The following is a 20,187-nucleotide window of genomic DNA, read 5'->3' as shown; positions in this document are numbered from 1 at the left end:
AGTGTGTAATATTAGTGTAAACTATAGCTATAAGTTAATAATTAATAAATAATTATAATTTGATAATTGAGGAATACATACTGATGTATTTTATCGCACTCGTCTTGCTTGTTAATTAATCCAAGTACATAAGAAAAGTAGTAATCAATTAATCGTAATTAAGATTGTACTAAGCGTATCTAATAAAGATGTTATAAAAAAACTTTCCCCAAACTTAAACAAATATTTTAAAATCTGAAGTAGCCTAATCGCTTCAGCTGTTCTGTAGTTTTAGCGTGGCTAACGAAGAGATATTCATTATTATATATGGGCTAAAATAATGAAAACTGTTTTCAATCTTATTTTTAAAATATCTGTCTTATCATCTGGTATCCGTTGTAATTTTTCAGTGTTAATTCCATGTCCTATATAATGTACCCACGGCAAACAAATTCTTTATTATTAAGTACCGCCCTTTATAAAATATAAGTCATTAAAATCAGTCTTTGATATTCATAATATTATCGAGTATTCACAAGGGAATAGCAGATAAAACGTCCATGGCGAGTAAGAATATAATATTTTTACACATGAAAGTGAATAGCAAAGTTGGTAAATTTCTCTTGAACGTTGTTTTCGAGGGGACCTAATATATAGCCGTTATAACTGGTACAAGAAAGCATCTCGTCACGAGTGGTGCTTTAATCAAAAGTGTACCCGAGCTGACACCGTAAAATATGAATATTAGATGCATATTAGTCGGCAGCCGAACCGTTTCGGAGGACGTTATCAGTTACTATCTCATGAATAAATTAAATTACAGTTTGTGACGTTGGATATTTTCGAATGGAAACTGAAATGGATACTTTCCAGCGCGACCCAGACTAGTCAAAAAACGAAGATTATTAGATATTAGAGCCTGAACTCGAGAGCTCGTTTCATCCGGCTTCTAATATATATGACGGCCGTTTGGAGCGAACCGTATTGTCTGGAATATGATTTTGTATTATGTGTATGGCTTAATTTATGCACTGTTTTTTTTTGTGACTGTTTTCTCCAAACTTTATTATTACATTGAAAATAGACAACCAAAATTTAATTTGACTTAAAATGAACGATATCTGTTGGTCGAATTACGAAGTATAAGGTGGAGCAAAAGTCCCGCTACGATTTTTATTGCGCGCCATCTTGATTACGTGACGTTTAGCTCAGTTTCGCTTTAACGATTGTGTTGTGTAGACGTCCAAATTTTATTATGGATGATTTTGTGGCGTATATTTATCAGTAAGTTAATTTGTACATCAAGAGATAAAAGAGAATTGTAAAGAATATTAATAATATGCAATTTATGTTTTGTGAGAAATGGGAAAAAGACAAAGACTATATGAATATATAAATGAAGTACTGAAAATATGCAGCAATGAAAATGAAACTAACTACATAATTTGCATAGATGGAATACATAGGACAAATGCCGGCTTGGTGGCGCAGTGATATAGGCGATAGGACGGTCCTCCTACTGTTGCGCTAGCCGCCGGTTCGAATCCTGCTGGGCATGGTCGTAAATTTATGTTTGTGATTGTTCTAGACAAGAGTGTAAAATCCGTCAAGGAAAATGATACCAGTCACGCCAGTAACCAGGCTGAGTAAGACCGGATGTCTTCTAGGATAATTTCTAAAGTTGGTCATTCGTTAGTCGGTACTTAATAATGTTGAGGACCGTGGTTCGAAGACCACGTTAAACTGTAGGTCCAGTCCAGATAAACCTATAGTTGGTAAAAGGGGACTTTAAGATATATTAAAATAAAAAACATAGGACAAATAAAAGAAATTATGAATTATTAAGAGTAAATTTGTAAACTCTTAAGGTGTTTACACATTAATGTTATATGATATGTGATAATATGACATTTTATTTTAAAAATTTGTATCAATTCTTTTAATTATTTACTTTATAGACCTAAGTTTGGAAAAATCAATAGCTAATATAATGTTAAATACATTCCTTGTATATAAAATTTTGTAAAAAATAAATGACTTAATTTTATTCGTTATTGTTTTAATATACTTGCTAAATTCAAATATCAATGGGCTTAAACTGAACCAAATATATTTATAGTAAATATACCATAGTAAAACACATAGTTTTGGCAAAATTAGCTTTCTTTATACAACATAATTCCCTCCAAGGGCGATACACTGATTATAGCGAGCCTCCAAATTTTCGATACCATTTTTGTAGTACGATTTGTCCTTTGCTTCAAACTTTGCCATCGTTTTCACTGACTTGTGACACGGTGCATTGTCCTGGTGAAGCAGTATTTTCTTTTTCTTCAAATGCGGCCGTTTTTTGGCGATTTCGTCATTCAAACGGTCCAATAACGCTATATAATAGTCGCTGTTGATGGTTCTTCCTTTTTATGGTAGTCAATGAAAATTATTCCATGCGCATCCCAAAATACAGAAGCCATAACCTTACCAGCCGACTGTTGCGTTTTCCCACGCTTTGGAGTGCGTTCATCGTGTGCAGTTCACTCGGATGACTGTCGATTGGACTTTGGAATGAAATGATAGAGCCATGTTTCATCCATTCTCACATATCGATGCAAAAACTCTGGTTTATTACGCTTGATCATCTTAAAACAGTGCCCGACTCATCAACTCGTTGTTTTTGGTCAAAGGTGAGCTCTCGCGGCACCCACTTTGCATAAATCTTTCTCATACTTATATATTCGTGAATGATATAATGTACACGTTTAGATGATATCTTTAGAGTGTGTGCTATTTCATTAAATTTATGGTTAGTCAAAATAATTGTGTGGATTTTTCGTCGATAACAACCTCTTTTGGGCGTCCACTGCGTTTACCGTCTTCGGTGCTCATTTCACCACATCTAAACTTAGCATACCAATCCTTGATGGTTGATTTTCCTGGGGCAGTGTCCGGGAACTCGGCATCAAGCCAGATTTTTGCTGTTTTATTCCCTTCAAAAGCAATATTTTATCAACACGCGAAATTCCTTTTTATCCATTTTTTTCACAATAACAAAAGTTGCTTCACTCAGAATGCTATAATTCACATACTAATGATCCGACAGCTATTAAATTCATACGCGCCTTTTTGAGGGTTAGGGCCAACTAAAAAACATATGGATTTAATTCTAGTAGCGCTAGTATCTATGTGTCAAGCCGGAACCTTTTCAATTGACCTGATATATTACGCCAATAATAGCCAAATTCAACGCGATATCCCTCTGGAAGCCATAAGCTGTGTGATCGAAACTGACAGTGTAAAGTACTCTGAACAAGTATCAGTGCATCCGAATGAAGTACGTAGGCAAAAACGTTTACAGATTTAATAGATTTTAGAACAGCATAGGACAGTAATTAAAATAAGAACAATTTGGTACAGGAGCTCATTTATTTATCTCTATATGGTCTTCTATAGATCGTAAATTGCTAAGAGAATAATAATAAAAAACTACTCCAATGTTTTTTTAAATAGATAAAATATTGTACTAAATTTATCACGAAAACATTATTTTATGTATCTAATATACACATGAATAATGTTTTGATATGCAATATTTTTATCCCCTCATTTTACAATATGATCGTCAATATTATTTTAAACGTAAAGTACGGTGTGAAAGTGATAACGTCCATTCCTTCCTCTTGGTCTATTCGCCGAGGCGATTTCCATTTTTCAATGTTGTCCGACCAGCGTCGGCTTTCCTCGTCGACTGAATTTTTGATGGATTTATTATTTTTAAATCGAGCGTAATATTATGGCGTCCATCTATCGCGCTGTCAGCTCCGGAATGCAGGCGGATGCTCTGTCAGAAAGTTCGCGATATTTCTCGATGAACTATCAATTTCCACTCGAGAAGTTTAATTAAACCCCGTGGCTTTTTTGGTTTAGTTTTTCTCTTCTACGGAAAGTTATTAACGCAATTAACAAGGAAAATTGACGTCGGCATATTTTGAATTACTCGCAGAAATGTTGGGAATTTTTAAATAAAACATTTTAATAGATTTCATCTGTTTATCGACATTTAATTTATCGGGTCCAAAACAGGCTTCATCCCATTATTAGCTATTCATATTTTAAGATAAGCATTATTATATACGATGTCTTTATTTAATTCCATCTATATAATGGCCTCTAATTCAATATCTTGCATACCCCGTAGATCATTTTGATATCGAGTTCATCGTGTAGTTCTTTTTCGGTTACATGACCAAAAGCGTCGTGCCTTAATACAACCCCGTATTTGCACCCCATAAGAGCAAATAGACTTTTTAACGTACTAATAAATACCACACCAATTAATTTGATCTTATGTTAAATTAGAAGTATATTCCGACTAACAATAAAAATTTTTTCTGATACGATCTGAAGTCTAATACGTTTAGTTTTTTCTCTAACGTTATATCTCCAATTTAATCTACCATAGAGATGGATGTTAAGGTTCATTCATTGACAAAATTGACATGGACATATTTCGGAAAAGGGAAATGATTCTAACTACCTCTTGGCCAATATTTAAATATTTATAAATTGTTTCCAAATAATGTTGTCAGATGTTGTCAATTTCATATCGAATTTTAAGGTGTTGTAACATACTTTTTTTTCCGGTGACATTAAAATTTGTATTAGAAATAAGTTAATAAAATCTTAAACAATTGCAGGCACACGGATATATTTATCACTTACTAGGGGTGCTGTTACACTATTATGAAGCTATTGTTCAGGAGCTACAACGTGTAACTTTGCTCAAAGAAAAGATAAGTAAGTTTGATTTTCACAAAAAAATTCATCTGGTCTTTACTTTTTTCGCTATGATTGAAAAAGTTTGTCGGCTAAACCGTGACCGCGATTCGCTATGCGACTTTCCGCTCTTTTAAAAGCAGTTTTCATGACTTGTCTTTAAGATGTTGAATCGTTTGGGGCTTATTCACATAAACTTTTGATTTTAAAAAACCCCATAAAAAAGTCTGGTGCTGTTACATCCGGAGATCTGTCTGGCCACGCTAAATCGCCACTTCCCGAAATTAATATTCGTAGAAAAACGTCATTCAATAATTGAATTGTAGAACGAGCTGTGTGTGCTATGACTCATCTTGCTGAAACCACATGTTCTATGGTTCTCGCTCTTGCATTTCAGGCATAAATTTCGAATTTCGGATCTTTCATGTTTTGGTACCGGCCAGCAGTAACACTAACCGCAACACCTTTGTCATTTTTAAAAAAATAGGAACCAATGCTATTTCCAGTATGAATACCACACTATACAGTTGTTTTTAGTGGATGCAATGATATTTCATGAATTAATTGACGATTCTGTGTTCCCCAAAACCGACTGTTCTGTTTATTGGCATGGCCACTGAGAAGAATACGGGCTTCATCGCTCATTATCAGTTTACACGAAAAATCTTCAATTTCACCAGACAGCCTTAGGATTGCATTACTGTACTCAACTCGTTGATCAGTATCTATCTATAACAATTTTTGGAATCATTGAATTTTGTACGAGTGCATTTTCAAATCAGTTTTCAAAATTTGCCTCAAACTGAGTGCAGAAATGTGTAACTAAGAAGCTTGCCTCCGAATCCGACGAGTTGATGATTCGGAACAGTGTTTGAAGATGATCAAGCATAATAAACCCGAGTTTTTGCATCCATATGTGACAATAGATGAAATATGGCTCCATTATTTCACTCGGAAGTTCAATTGACAGTCATCCGAGTGGACTTCACACGATGAACCCGTTCCATAACGCGGGAAAACGCAACAGTCGGCTGGCAAGATTATGGCATCTGTATTTTGGGAGGGCGATGGAATAATTTCCATTGACTACCTTGAAAACGGAAGGACCATCAACAGCGACTATTACGTAGCTTTAGTGGACCATTTGAAATACGAAATTGCCGAAAAACGGCCGCATAAGAGAGAGAAAGTGCTGCTTCACCAAGACAATGTACTGTGTCACAAGTCATTGAAAACGATGGCAAACATCCATGAATTGGGCTTCGAATTGCTTCCTCATCCACCGTATTCTCCAGATCTGGCCTTCAGCGACTATTTCCTCTTCTCAGATCTCAAAAGAATGTTTGCTGGGAAGAAATTTTCGTCGAATGGAGAGGTGATCGCCGAAACTGAGGCTTATTTTGAAACAAAGGACAAATCGTACTACAAAAATGGTATCGAAAAGTTGGAATGCCGCTATAATCAGTGTATCACACTTGAAGGGAATTATGTTGAATAAAAAAAATTAGAATTATTTAAAGAAAATTAAATAACATCTCTTCAGATTACAACAATTTTTTCAACAGAATAACAGAGTTGTAATAAATCTAAAGATTAAAGAAAACCATTCCTCGAACGACAACATTTTAATTTTCCTATGAAAACAGAACGTCGTAGGTATCCCAAGTCTCCCAAGCCTGAACTCGGAGTTTAAACTGCGACAGTGCTGACCTTTCGAGGTCTTTAAAACAACCCTCGAATTTGCGTCATATTCGAACAGTCCCCGGAACTGGAAATTCCAAAGAATTTCCAACAAGGAAATGACTGCGGTAGGGTAGCAGCCGTTGACAGCGGAAGAATAACGCAAAAAAGCGATTAGCCACACATACACAGTGTCTGTTATCGGTACATGGAATGTTTTAATTTCGTTAGTAGACAGTCTCCGGCTTTTTTCGTTTTTTATGTGGATTAATGTACGAGGCGGTAGAGATAGTCACGCAACTGGTGGCTACGAAAATAATAAAATAACAAGCTATTCAAATTAAATAGAATAAAAAAGACCAACAAAGTACAACAATTATTCACTGTCAAACGGTCGGGGACGTAACTGTGAATGTTTTCATACAGGCTCGGTGACAAGCGTTTGTAGTTTTCCGAATAATCAAGAGGCTGACGTCATGGGAAAGGAAAGACAGAGCGGTGATAAAAATAGCTTAAGGGGAGAAATAGGTGTAGAGGCTACAAAAAAATAAGTTTTTTTGTCTTTCGTCAATTGATAGTTCAACTACTCCAGAATATGAACTGAAAATTTTGTAGTAAAATAAGGAAACTCTAAAAACGTGAAAAAATAAACAGCAGAAAGCCGAAAATAACACATATGTAGCTGATGAAGGACTGCTATATTAGTATATAGTTAGTTATATATTAATTAATTAACTACTGCTGTAAAATTACCTCTACTGCTAACTTTCAAACACACTTTTCTCTATATTTTATCTGTGAACTAGAAATCTACGAAAAAAATAAATTTGTACTATTTTTTATTGCATGTATCAACAAATCCTACTTCATTTTCACATTTAGAAAGAAAACTTAATTTTTTTAACGTTATTTCATATAGAAGAGACACTTAAACATATTTTTTTTGGAAAGATTTGTTTGCGGTGAAAATTGTGACCTTCGGAATACACACAAACCACCCACCTGGATGAAGAATCACAGCATGCGGCAGCCGACATCTTCAAAATGTTTTGAAAATTTATTTATAGGCTCTAAAATACATTTACAATAGGTTCTCAAAATATATTTTACAAAGTACATTTTTAAATTTCGTTTAGTTTCATCGAAACTATCAGGTTCTTCTATGTATTCTGATCAACTGAAAACAGCATTTACTAAGAGATATGGTACAACTGTATTAACAAAAATATTTTCCATAATTTTCTCCATTCTTGTCACTTATTCAATATTTCAAAACTGTCTGATAGTCAAGCCATGCTGGGTTGATCTAAACAGGTGATAATCATTTCTGGTTCACAACTTTTTATTTTGGCTGGTTTTTGCTACAACAATACATTATTTAAATTGTTCAATTGATGTCATGTCAGTATATAACTGCAGCAACAGTTTGGTTCGTGTTTAGCAGCTTGTAATACAATAAACTATGCTAATCCCAGCATATACACATCAAAACTTTATGCTCAATATCGATTTGGGCGGTTCTTTTGGACTAATAGAATACTTCTTGAGATTATCTTTTATTGTCCAACACAATAAGCTATAGAAAATTGCTGTATTTAGGCCTGAAATCTAATAAAACAACGGTATTACTAAAATGGTTCGAAATGGTTTATTCAGTCAATTCATGTGATGGCCATTTCCCCATATTTTGTATCCTTCCCAATGTATTTTAACATCTGGAAATAGTTACCTGATGGACAGCTAAGTTGTATCAAAATTTCTTGAAAGTTAGAGATTATTTTTCATCCTAATTATTTAAGTCCAATTAAATTTTTTCGAAATTTTTGAGCATCTAGGTCAATATTTGATTTATTACTGACACATTGGTATCATGTCATCATGCATCTCAAATCGTTGAAACTATAAGCGGCAATTTGGATATTACGACGCAGCAAGACCATACCTTTTTAAAAGTGTTTTGGTTTACTTTAGTAGCAGATTTCGTCAAAGGAAACAACTTAAGTAATGAATGTGTAAAATTTAATTTGGAGCCTTCTTTGATTATCGTCCATATACACTGAATAGCTCAACAATACTAAATAAAAATACTTTTAACGAAGAAATTGAACCGACTTCAAAAAATAAATAAGAAACTCACGAAAAAGTAAACAATAATCAAACTTAGAATTTTAACACAAAAAAAAAACGTTTTAAAATGAAATATGTACATAATAATCGTTGTATTAACTAAATAAAAACAAACAAAAAACTTATTTAACCTATCTACTACACGTATATTATATTCTACTATATACATAATACCTACCTAAATCAATTTAACTATTTACAATATTATTTTAACTACTACGAACTGATTATTTCGAAGTCAGTGAAATTTGAGGCTTTCACACTGAACAACATAACAATACTAAAAAAAAATACTTTTAACGAAAAAACTGAACCGAGTTTAAAAAATAAATAAGAAACTCACGAAAAAGTAAACAATAATCAAACTTAGAATTTTAACACAAAAAAAAAACGTTTTAAAATGAAATATGTACATAATAATCGTTGTATTAACTAAATAAAAACAAACAAAAAACTTATTTAACCTATCTACTACACGTATATTATATTGTACTATATACATAATATTTAGCTTAATACCTACCTAAATCAATTTAACTATTTACAATATTATTTTAACTACTACGAACTGATTACTTTGAAGTCAGTGAAATTTGAGGCTTTCCCATTCCCTCCATCAGATTCTAATTTGGCTCCAATGGGAACACCCCGGAAGCGCACTCAATACAAAGAAACAAAAATGTTATTTAGCCTCTCTACTATACGTTTATTATATTCTACTATATATATAGAACTTAGCTTAATACCTACCTAAATCAATTTATGTATTTACAATATTATTTTAACTACTACGAACTGAATATAAGACACGGAACAACATAACAATTCTTGGAAATCCGCTTTTTTGTATTGCTTTTAAGGAGCTTTCTTAATTTTTTTACACAATTTTAATTTCGGTCAGTAATTTCATAATTTCAGATATCAGAACCTAAATGTATGAAATCAATTCGTATATTATTCGAAAGATGGGAAAAAGAGCGATAGTGAGGCATCTCATATCTTACGAAATATTTATCGCTACCATTTCCATTTTGCTGTTGATATACCAAAAGCGTCAATGTTAATAACCATAATAACATAACCATAAGGCAACACACGTCAGACGAAACAATATCGTGTTGTTAAAGTCGTATCGCATGAATAAATAATTCCTTCAGGTGAAAACCAGGTTGAGATTCCTAAGCACCAAAACAGTTTTTACAAAGGACAATTATTAGTTTTTGACTCATTACTCTCTTGGATTTTTAATTTTATATGGAATTTTGTTCCAAATATATGAAACGCAAAACTTTTTCAAAAAACTTTCATTGACTGCTTAAGAATTATGTTGGTGATTGGTTGAATTTGATGAGATGTAACTAAGGGTTTAAATATGCACTAAAAGACACAAATCACATAACAAACTATTGTACTAGCCAGATATGTTATAACATTAAAATTGTGGTTACATATTATATAACTAATTTTTATTTACAGCACCACCTAATACGAGAACCTACATGGTATGAAATCAATTCGTAGATGGCTTCAAGGCACAACGCTATTCGTATATTATTCGAAAGATGGGAAAAAGAGCGATAGTGAGGCATCTCATATCTTACGAAATATTTATCGCTACCATTTCCATTTTGCTGTTGATATACCAAAAGCGTCAATGTTAATAACCATAATAACATAACCATAAGGCAACACACGTCAGACGAAACAATATCGTGTTGTTAAAGTCGTATCGCATGAATAAATAATTCCTTCAGGTGAAAACCAGGTTGAGATTCCTAAGCACCAAAACAGTTTTTACAAAGGACAATGATTAGTTTTTGACTCATTACTCTCTTGGATTTTTAATTTTATATGGAATTTTGTTCCAAATATATGAAATCCAAAACTTTTTCAAAAAAACTTTCATTGACTGCTTAAGAATTATGTTGGTGATTGGTTGAATTGGATGAGATGTAACTAAGGGTTTAAATATGCACTAAAAGACACAAATCACACAACAAACTATTGTACTAGCCAGATATGTTACAACATTAAAATTGTGGTTACACCTAATACGAGAACCTAAATGGTATGAAATCAATTCGTAGAGGGCTTCAAGGCATAAGGCTATTCGTATATTATTCGAAAGATGGGAAAAAGAGCGATAGTGAGGCATCTCTTATCTTACGAAATATTTATCGCTACCATTTCCATTTTGCTGTTGATATACCAAAAGCGTCAATGTTAATAACCATAATAACATAACCATAAGGGAACACACATCAGACGAAACAATATCATGTTGTTAGAGTCGTATCGCATGAATAAACAATTCCTTCAGGTGAAAACCAGGTTGAGATTCCTAAGCACTAAAACAGTTTTTACAAAGGACAATGATTAGTTCTTGACGCATTACTCTCTTGGATTTTTAATTTCATATGGAATTTTGTTCCAAATATATGAAACCCAAAACTTTTTCAAAAAAACTTTCATTGACCGCTTAAGAACTATGTTGGTGATTGGTTGAATTGGATGAGATGTAACTAAGGGTTTAAATATGCACTAAAAGACACAAATCACACAACAAACTATTATTCTAGCCAGATATGTTATAACATTAAAATTGTGGTTACATATTATATAATCAATTTTTACTTACAGCGCCACCTAATACGAGAACCTAAATGGTATGGAATCAATTCGTAGATGGCTTCAAGGCATAACGCTATTCGTATATTATCCGAAAGATGGGAAAAGAGCGATAGTGAGGCATCTCATATCTTACGAAATATTTATCGCTACCATTTCCATTTTGCTGCTGATATACCAAAAGCATCAATGTTAATAACAATAATAACATAACCATAAGGGAACACACGTCAGACGAAACAATATCGTGTTGTTAAAGTCGTATCGCATGAATAAATAAAACCAATTATTTCAATAAAAGCCACCTTCACATCGGCCTCCTCTTATGACATAACAAAAATGTCCCGATTAGATTTAATGATATTGTCTACGAAGTTCCCCATCCTCGCGGTCCATGGAACAGTTAACAAACGTCGCAGGTGCGGATGATGCTCGAACATTAACGCCGACTAGCTGCTATATTTTTCCGCATAAAATTTTCTATTAAGTTTGAACGCCGCCATTACGTAGCACATTTTTATCGCATATTATTATCGCCACCAAATATTCCGGGGATATTTGTCAGCTTCCCTAAAATTATTCGTGGAATTGGTTATTTGAAATGGTAACAATTGTTGCGCGTCTGTTTCAAGCGATCTTAAGAGAAAAACTGGCAAATTTAAAATTATTTCATGAAATGAAAGCTACTAACCACAACCTTCACACTGTCAAAGAGACTGTGTGTTTAGACTGTTTGATTTGTACTGTGTTTAATAGAATACGATATGGAAGATGGAAGGTAATTTTCTATAAATTACTCTCAACTGTTCTTCCTACGGTATGTAAAATTTGTGATATAAAATTTACTATTAACTAGGGTTGGGAACTATCGACTGAAAACATTGGTTAGTCCCAAACCGTCGAAACAGTCGATAGTCAAAAAACTAGTGACTGAAAACAGTAATTACTATGCGCGGATCGACAATTTTTTAATTCATGATGTCAGACGAAGATGTTCGAATCCTTTCCTGTATAAATTGTGAAAGAGAAAAGGACAGAGATAATTGCTTGAAACACTTAATTTTATATGTGGTTATATTTTCCAACGGTAGTATAAGCGAGACGTAGATGTATAAATTCTTTCACGAACTAACTTTAAAAAAGAAAAGGAGAAAATAATTACTGAATACTATTACAATAATACATAACATGCAATTTATAATATAGTTTTAAACGAAGTAGAATTACTTTTATATTTGAATGTTCTATGGATCTGTAAAAAGGAATGCAATTTTTCTATGGAATGGAATAATATTCCACAAATGTTTTATTGTATTTTAATGTGTTAATTGCTATTTTTAGATAATATACTATAATATATACAGCCAGTGTAATAGAGCTTAGACAAAACCTAAAAACCGGGTGTAGAATAACCATAAATACTATATAAATGTTAAACATATAAATAATCAAAGAAAAAAAACTAATCCTTGATAATTAAAACTGATCTGAATGAAATGAAGTAAATGCTTTATTTATTATTGAACGAAAATATTTTTTAACAAAAATCGAGAGAGTGATCGAAATGTTACCTATTATTGCTATAAAAACAGTCAAAATATTTCACTATCACTCCCAATCTTTTTACTCCATTATACTAACAATCTTGAAAAATATCATACCAAAATACTATTTACAGTATAACATTAATATACAATATATTGTTACAAGTTTTACAAGTAAACTACCAAAAAAATCATAAAACTACATATATTACATATAAATCTATGTAAGTATAAATTGGGTACATTTTTGTCAAGGTTGTCGTTAGGACAACAGAGCCCGAACGTTAAAAATCAGTCGAATTAAACTAGTAGAACCAAAAATAGTAACTAAAAGAACACGACTGAAACAGTCGATCGTAAATAGAAACAAAATCAGTCGGACCGAAAATAGCGACTGAAAACAGTCGACTGAAACATTCACTGGTAAAAAATAGTAAAATCAGTCGAACCAAAAATAGTGACTGAAACAGTCGATAGTCAATTTCAGTCGATAGTTCCCAACACTACTATTAATCGAGTGAAAACAATAAGTAATCTAGAACATTTAAATTTTGTGATACATTAACAAGTCGATAGCAATAATAATTGTTTGTTATTGTTGTGTTATTCTTAGTGTTAAGTAACATATATTGATTTTAAAATATGGAAGAACAAAGGTATGTACGGAAAGTAAGGTTAAATTGTTAAATGCTAAAATATCCAAACATCAATTTTGTTTATATAACTTTTATATAACTTTTATATACATTTTGTTGTAATTAACCCTCCATTTGTTTTAGGTTGTAAATGTACAATACGTCAGCCAAAAGCTAGATAGTTTAGTAATCAATTTATTAATGGGGTTTTCCATAAAAAATGCAGTAACTGATAAAAATTAGACATTTTTTAATTCATGATATATTGTAGTAACGAATTAATTTTTCTTTTAGGTGAGTTGCTACTAGAATTTGTCTAAGAGAAAGTTGAAAAAGTTAAATTAGAATAATAGAAAAAAATAGATAGGATTTTTTAAGATGCAACAATAGGGAATGACGATATTTTGGAAAGATTAAATTTGCTAATAATAGTTGGCCTGAATCGAATAAACAAAATATAATACTAATCATCAGACATGGCACAGGGATCTAATGATTACTACTCTGAAGGTGGAGGAGAGAAACAAACAAGGAAAGAAGAATGTCTATTTATAAAAGGCATAGATAAATAGGTTTTTGTTTAAAAAAAAGTAATGATCTATTGACTTAAATAATGAGATTTTTTTCAGGTGAAAACCAGGTTGAGATTCCTAAGCACCAAAACAGTTTTTACAAAGGATAATGATTAGTTTTTGACGCATTACTCTCTCGAATTTTTAATTTTATATGGAATTTTGTTCCAAATATATGAAACCCAAAACTTATTCAAAAAAACTCTCATTGACTGCTTAAGAATTATGTTGGTGTTTGGTTGAATTGGATGAGATGTAACTAAGGGTTTAAATATGCACTAAAAGACACAAATCATACAACAATCTATTGTACTAGCCAGATATGTTATATCACATCAAAATTGTGGTTATATATTATATAGCCAATTTTTACTTTCAGTGCCACCTAATACGAAAACTATTAACCTAAATTCAACTAAAACTTTGTATTGATCATTGCGCGGTGCAACAAAGTTGGCGGCAACATAATTTATCACTCACCTGGCATGTAACGCCTCAAGGTCTCTGCCACAGGCAGCATCGCCAACGACATGGCGATCAAGTTAATCTCCGCGAAACAAATGGACGACGCCATGTTAAAGTTTGAACTTGCAACGGATGTCGTCATGTCGCCTCGGGTGTCTGCGGTCACTGCTGCAGTATCCGTCCTGCTGGTCCGGCCGCCGATCCTCTGTAATGCATTAATATACGTAAATCACCAGAACCAGTGTGACATCACGGATATTATTTTTTCCTCTATGCCAACAAAAACAACAGCTTTATCAAAATTATTTCTCTATGTTTGTTCGGTCGAGCTCCCTACATATGGATATAGTTAATGTAACACGTTGCTCAAAAGATGTGCAGGTTTGAAACATATAATTGGGAACTTTAAAATTCTCTATGAATATACTTTGTTTTGAAATTATTTATTATAACAATCTAGTAAATAAACACTAATAATCTATTTTTCTATCCAAATTTGCTATGGTTTTAAAATTGCAAAGCACTTATTCTACGATAGACACTTTGGGTTTAACATCCATGTCAGTATTTTTAATGTGCACTGAATTTTACTTATAACTTCACTGACCTAGATCAAATGTTCATGACTGTGTTTATGTCTTTGGGCATAGTCTTTGATAAAGTTGTCGACAGTTTCTAAATTCAGGTCTACTAAATTCCGCGATACCCCGCAGTACCTTGTTTTGGACCCATTGAATGATATTTATATTGCTTCTTAGGTCCATATTGGTTTCAAAACTTGTTGCTATAACAATAACTTATTATATACTGACGTGGTTCGATATCTGAACAATATCCACTCCTTTTTTTTGTGTACTTTTGTGTAGCTTGGTTTCTTTACGTTATTTATTAACATTTATTAACATTATACCTTAGATGCCTAAAGTTTAAAGGATTCTTTCAAAATATTAGCTTGCTGAATATACCAGTTTGTGCTTGATTATTTTGTTTATAAAATCAATATGCCCTATTGAATTTTATTCATTTTGCGCGATTTTTCTGTCAGCATTGTATTTTGACAATAACTGTTTATAATTTTTTAGTTAATTCAGTGCTAATACCTCCAATAGCTAGGATTCTAGTCATCTGCAAATATAACAACGGCGTTTTCATTGAATGTGGGCAAGTCCTAAGTTATGTTCAGCAGATAGAAGACTGGTTCCAATACCATGGCATTTTGTTTAACTCCGAAATATCGGTCAGTTTTATCTGACTACTTTTGATTATTGGTCAGGAAGAAGTATTTTAGTTTCATGTCAAACTTTATTGAAAGCTTGAGCAACGTCTAAAAATGTTCCAGAAAAATGTTCTATTCTAGTTTAAAAATGTTTTATTCTAGTGATTTTCCTATGACATTCATTTCTTTCTCGCCCTTTGTTTTTCTCACATTTGTTCTAAGATTTTTTAGGGTAGTTATTATCTCTTAAGTTCAGATTTCTAGGGTATTTTGACATGCGGAGTGCTGGATTCTCCACCTAAAAATTCAATTCTTCTTTAGTCCTGCATCCTAAGTTAATTCTTTCATTTAATGCCCCTCTGAAACCGATCCTATAGTTTTTTTTATTAACCACAGATTAATTAATTACTTCACTCAAAGTAAATCACAAAAATCAGAACAATCCTTGAATGGTCTCAGTTTAGTTTCATATTTTATACAAATTGCATATATTTGCTTGATATTTCTTAGTGATGTAGAAATCCAGCAGGTTTGGGATCTTCTATGGATCCGTTGGATCTCAACTATGATGTACCTAATTAGCCTTTTCTAATGTCTACCTTTGGTTATAATTAGTGTAATGGATAAGATTAACTTAACATATTGCTCTGAAAATCTGCAGGTTTGAAACATATAATTTTGAGAATTTTAATAAAATCTAAATAAGTTCTTTACCAAAAATGATTGACCATATATCCCGGATCTTTCACCATGTGGTTGTTCCAAAACTCTTTTAGTGGCATAACACTTACTTTATGAGCCTCTCTATGAAAATTTTATATGTTTTATCCTTCAGAAATCTTAAAAATTGCTAAAATTGCTTTGTAGTGACACAACAACAATCACTGTAATTGTTCCTGTAAATAAACAATTATTTCATCTAAAGCGTTAAAAAATGGGTATAAATAGTAAAATAATAGTTATATTGATTTTTTGCATGTGTGTTGATTAATAAATCGAATTCTTAGAGAAAACTTGTTTCTTTTAATCAGACCAGAAACTTATTCAACGATGTACTACGTATGAATAACACAAGGCAGGAAAATAGAGGGTAGTTTATTTATAGAGAGATACCAAATAAAGATTTTGTTGTTTCAGTATAATTCGACTGACGACGAGCGATAGCATGTGCGTCTGACTGAAATATTGTAATAACGTGGGGAATAGGGAGGGAAAACTTCAAGGAGATAATATGAAAATAGGATATAATGGCGTATGGGTAGAGCGAATGAAATTCAGGATCCACGTGTAATTGGCACGATTGAAACGTGGATCTCTATTTTACAGAATGTAATACCGACTAGAGTTTATTGTTATTGTATTTACGGCGTACAGGAGGTTTTATTTGGAATATAGTCCTTTTGAGTTTATATGGAAATAGGATTTTATTCGAGCGTATAATTTGTAACATCGTTCTACGATATACTAGTTCTAGGATTTAATTTTTGTTAATTTTTTTTCTCGTAAATAGGTTTATATCGAGAACAAAGAAGTAGAATTGTGGAAATTAGTTCTAACTAATTTATAGGATGTGCAATCAAGTTTTACTGTTTTAAAATAAACTTGGAGCTTAGAAAAACTCATAAATATTGGCGGATGATATGACTAATTCTAAAAACCCATTCTGTAATATTCTAATGTATTTATTTATAAATATTTTCAGAGGAAAAAACACTTTTTTCGATTTTAATGTTTAAATTCGCACTAAAACGTTCGCCAGTATCATTTTCTGTTAGTATATAATTAGTAATCAATGAAATTTACTTCGAAATAATCAATATAATTGTTTAGTGTATTTGTTATAAATTCTAAAGCGTATTAGTGATGTGTGGTCCTGCAATAAAATACATCAATAATAAAAAACATATTGCAAGTGCTATATGCAAGTAGTTGTCACGATTAAATAGTGTAACGAGTGTGGATTCCAAAGATAGATGCTTATTTAAGGCTTCACTGTCGTTTTCAATCGGCGTTCAACAAGTTCTTAAGATAAAACAGTGTTTTAAATAATTTTTTTTTGGTTTAAACACTTTCACATTTCATAATTGGTGCAGTCGGTAGTATTCCGGGAGATATTATAAGTTTCACTTTCAATTCAATTTCCTGGGATGAAACTAATTATCAAGAAAAGAAGGCCGTCATCGAATTGGCAATTGTTTTACGGTTACTCGAATAATTTCTTGGTGTACTTCGAGAAAAAGTATCGCAGCTGAAGATGTAAGGTTACAAAAGGTGGATTGAAAGTGCTCAAAGACTTCTAGCCATAAACTATGACAAATAAAAATGCTTTGCATGCTCTAAAAAACTCCAGTGTCGTTTCCTCTTTCATCATCCTGTCTTGGTAATCGTTAGCATTTAATAATAAACCAACATTCATAAAGTTTTATTCAATAACAGTCACTTTTAGAAATACTAGTCAAGTTAATAACCAAGCTGTTTATTTTCAATCTATTAAAAACTAGCTCAAGATTCTACCTTTTGACAATTTCTCATTCAATGTGTCTGATCGAGCTCATACAAATCGAAGGTGTTTATTACATAAAATGTAACTAATTATTTCATTTATATTTACCAACTAATAATTTCAAATAGTTCATTCTTTAAAACGATTTAATATAATTGCAAGCTTTGTCGATGGACTTGTTGGGATTTTCTCTCCACCAGTGTACTATATATATATATATATATATATATATATATATATATATATATATATATATATATATATATATATATATATATATATATGGTAGATATGGTGCATTGTACATAACAAAAACTGATGGCTCTTTTCTTATGTTCTTTTTAAAATATATATATTATAAAATAAATATATATATTAGGTTCTTTTTTAAATATATATATATATATATATATATATATATATATATATATATATATATATATATATATAACTGATGTGGTGATTTTCAAACTACTTCAAAGACAGGTCATGATTCATTTCTTCATGGTAGTCATCCTTAGGCTTATACAAACACTAATTCTGTACCAAGAATAAAACCATTCCTGTTTACAGCATGAAGAACTCTATGTTTGCAATGAATAATTGTTACGACTAAAAAAACCTAATCGTTGATCCTTCCGATGTTTACTTTTTTCTATGAACCTGTGTTATCCTTACACTATATTTATTATCATCTTGCCACGAGTCAATGTACCATTCTGAAATATTCATGTTTCTTTTAAATATATAAATGGATATAATTCTTCCTTGATTTGGTTACAAGTTTTTAAAAATTGTGTTCTTTTAAAAGCAATCTTTGGAGGTTCCATTAGACCCCTTTGTGGGTTATCTTTACAACACTTGAATCTTATATTATTTTATCTAACAATGTATGAACGGATGTTCCAAATAGCTGTATAACTTTTGTATCTTTGTGGATACTTTCCAGAATAACAATTTTCTCTGAAATAATTTTATTAAATTATGTTTCGATTGAAAAAACTACTTACTGTTTTATACATTTCGTATATTTGGTCTCTGAAACACCAAGATTGATCTTCGTCACCTGTTTCGCAGAAACACGGCTTCTTTTGGGCGAATTTAAGGTTGTATTGCTTTTTATCTTTTGAGATATTTTAGTGACCGAGTCCGTACTAACATACAGTGCAGCTGCAAGGCGCAAAGAAATATTTTCAATTAAAACCTGTTTATAACCTGTAATTATAATATTTTGAAGAATTTTCAGACGTTTGGAAATCGGACAACTTTTGCGGGCTCATTCCGTTACATGTTTGAACTTCTCCCACAGCATTCTATCTCTTTTTAAATAAAATAATATGACAAGGATAATATTGTCTGGCTCTAAAACGAATTTACAACTTTAGACAGACATATATTGACACTCGTGTCACTGCTATTTTGAATTGACCATATTTGTTGAGTGCAAGGTGAATGAATTCCTCCCAAGCTCTTTGTGGTGAAATCGTAGATGAAGATTATGGAAAGCTATCTGGGACAAATACTATCAACAGCCAGAAGGGTTGTGGCCGATCATCAAGAGTGACTACGCAGGGTGAACTTATATACATGGCATTACTTAATTATGCTCCATGTCATGTGGCACCAACAGTGTTATATTGGTTGAGAAGTAAACACTCTATGGTTTGATGTTGATGAAACGCCTTCGATAACCTTGAGTGGATTGAAGAGATTAAAATCAAATTCAAATAGGATTCGACGACCAAAGCAGATCGAAAACAACGTAGAAATAATATATTGTATCTAAAGGGAACGCTTTGAGTAAGTCAAGATAAAATTGACAATCCACAATTCACAATCAATCTTCAATATAATGATTAATAACAAAAACTAATAGAGCCTTGACGTAATTAGTTAAGGAAGGTTTGGGTGTCAACTATATTAAATGCCTTAAAATTAATTCCGGTCCATTGTAAATCTACATTTTTTAGTCAATGAATATTTGCAGAAATAAAAAACGAAAATAAAACACACTTTTGCATACAGAGCGAAATTATCAGAACCGTATAAATCTGAAATGTTCTCCATT

The 20,187-nt window shown here is 32.0% G+C and overlaps 1 protein-coding gene across 5 annotated transcripts in view; it reads right to left on the bottom strand.

Annotated features, from left to right (window-relative positions):
• The window catches only part of LOC143196094 (uncharacterized), a 127,675-nt gene that overhangs the window by 96,438 nt on the left and 11,050 nt on the right, over nucleotides 1–20,187 (bottom strand). For all 5 annotated transcript variants that reach the window (XM_076403685.1, XM_076403681.1, XM_076403683.1 and 2 more), the window contains exon 2: nucleotides 14,416–14,605. In XM_076403685.1, coding sequence (XP_076259800.1) covers nucleotides 14,416–14,542 — 127 coding nt within the window. In that variant the 5' untranslated portion in view covers nucleotides 14,543–14,605. The remainder of the gene's footprint in view (nucleotides 1–14,415; nucleotides 14,606–20,187) is intronic.

The sequence above is a fragment of the Rhynchophorus ferrugineus genome, unplaced genomic scaffold, assembly GCF_030347505.1.
Source record: "Rhynchophorus ferrugineus isolate W39M unplaced genomic scaffold, kcgeb_rfMv2 rfM4, whole genome shotgun sequence".
NCBI lineage: Eukaryota > Metazoa > Arthropoda > Insecta > Coleoptera > Curculionidae > Rhynchophorus > Rhynchophorus ferrugineus.
This window is presented reverse-complemented; position numbering and strand designations above follow the sequence as displayed.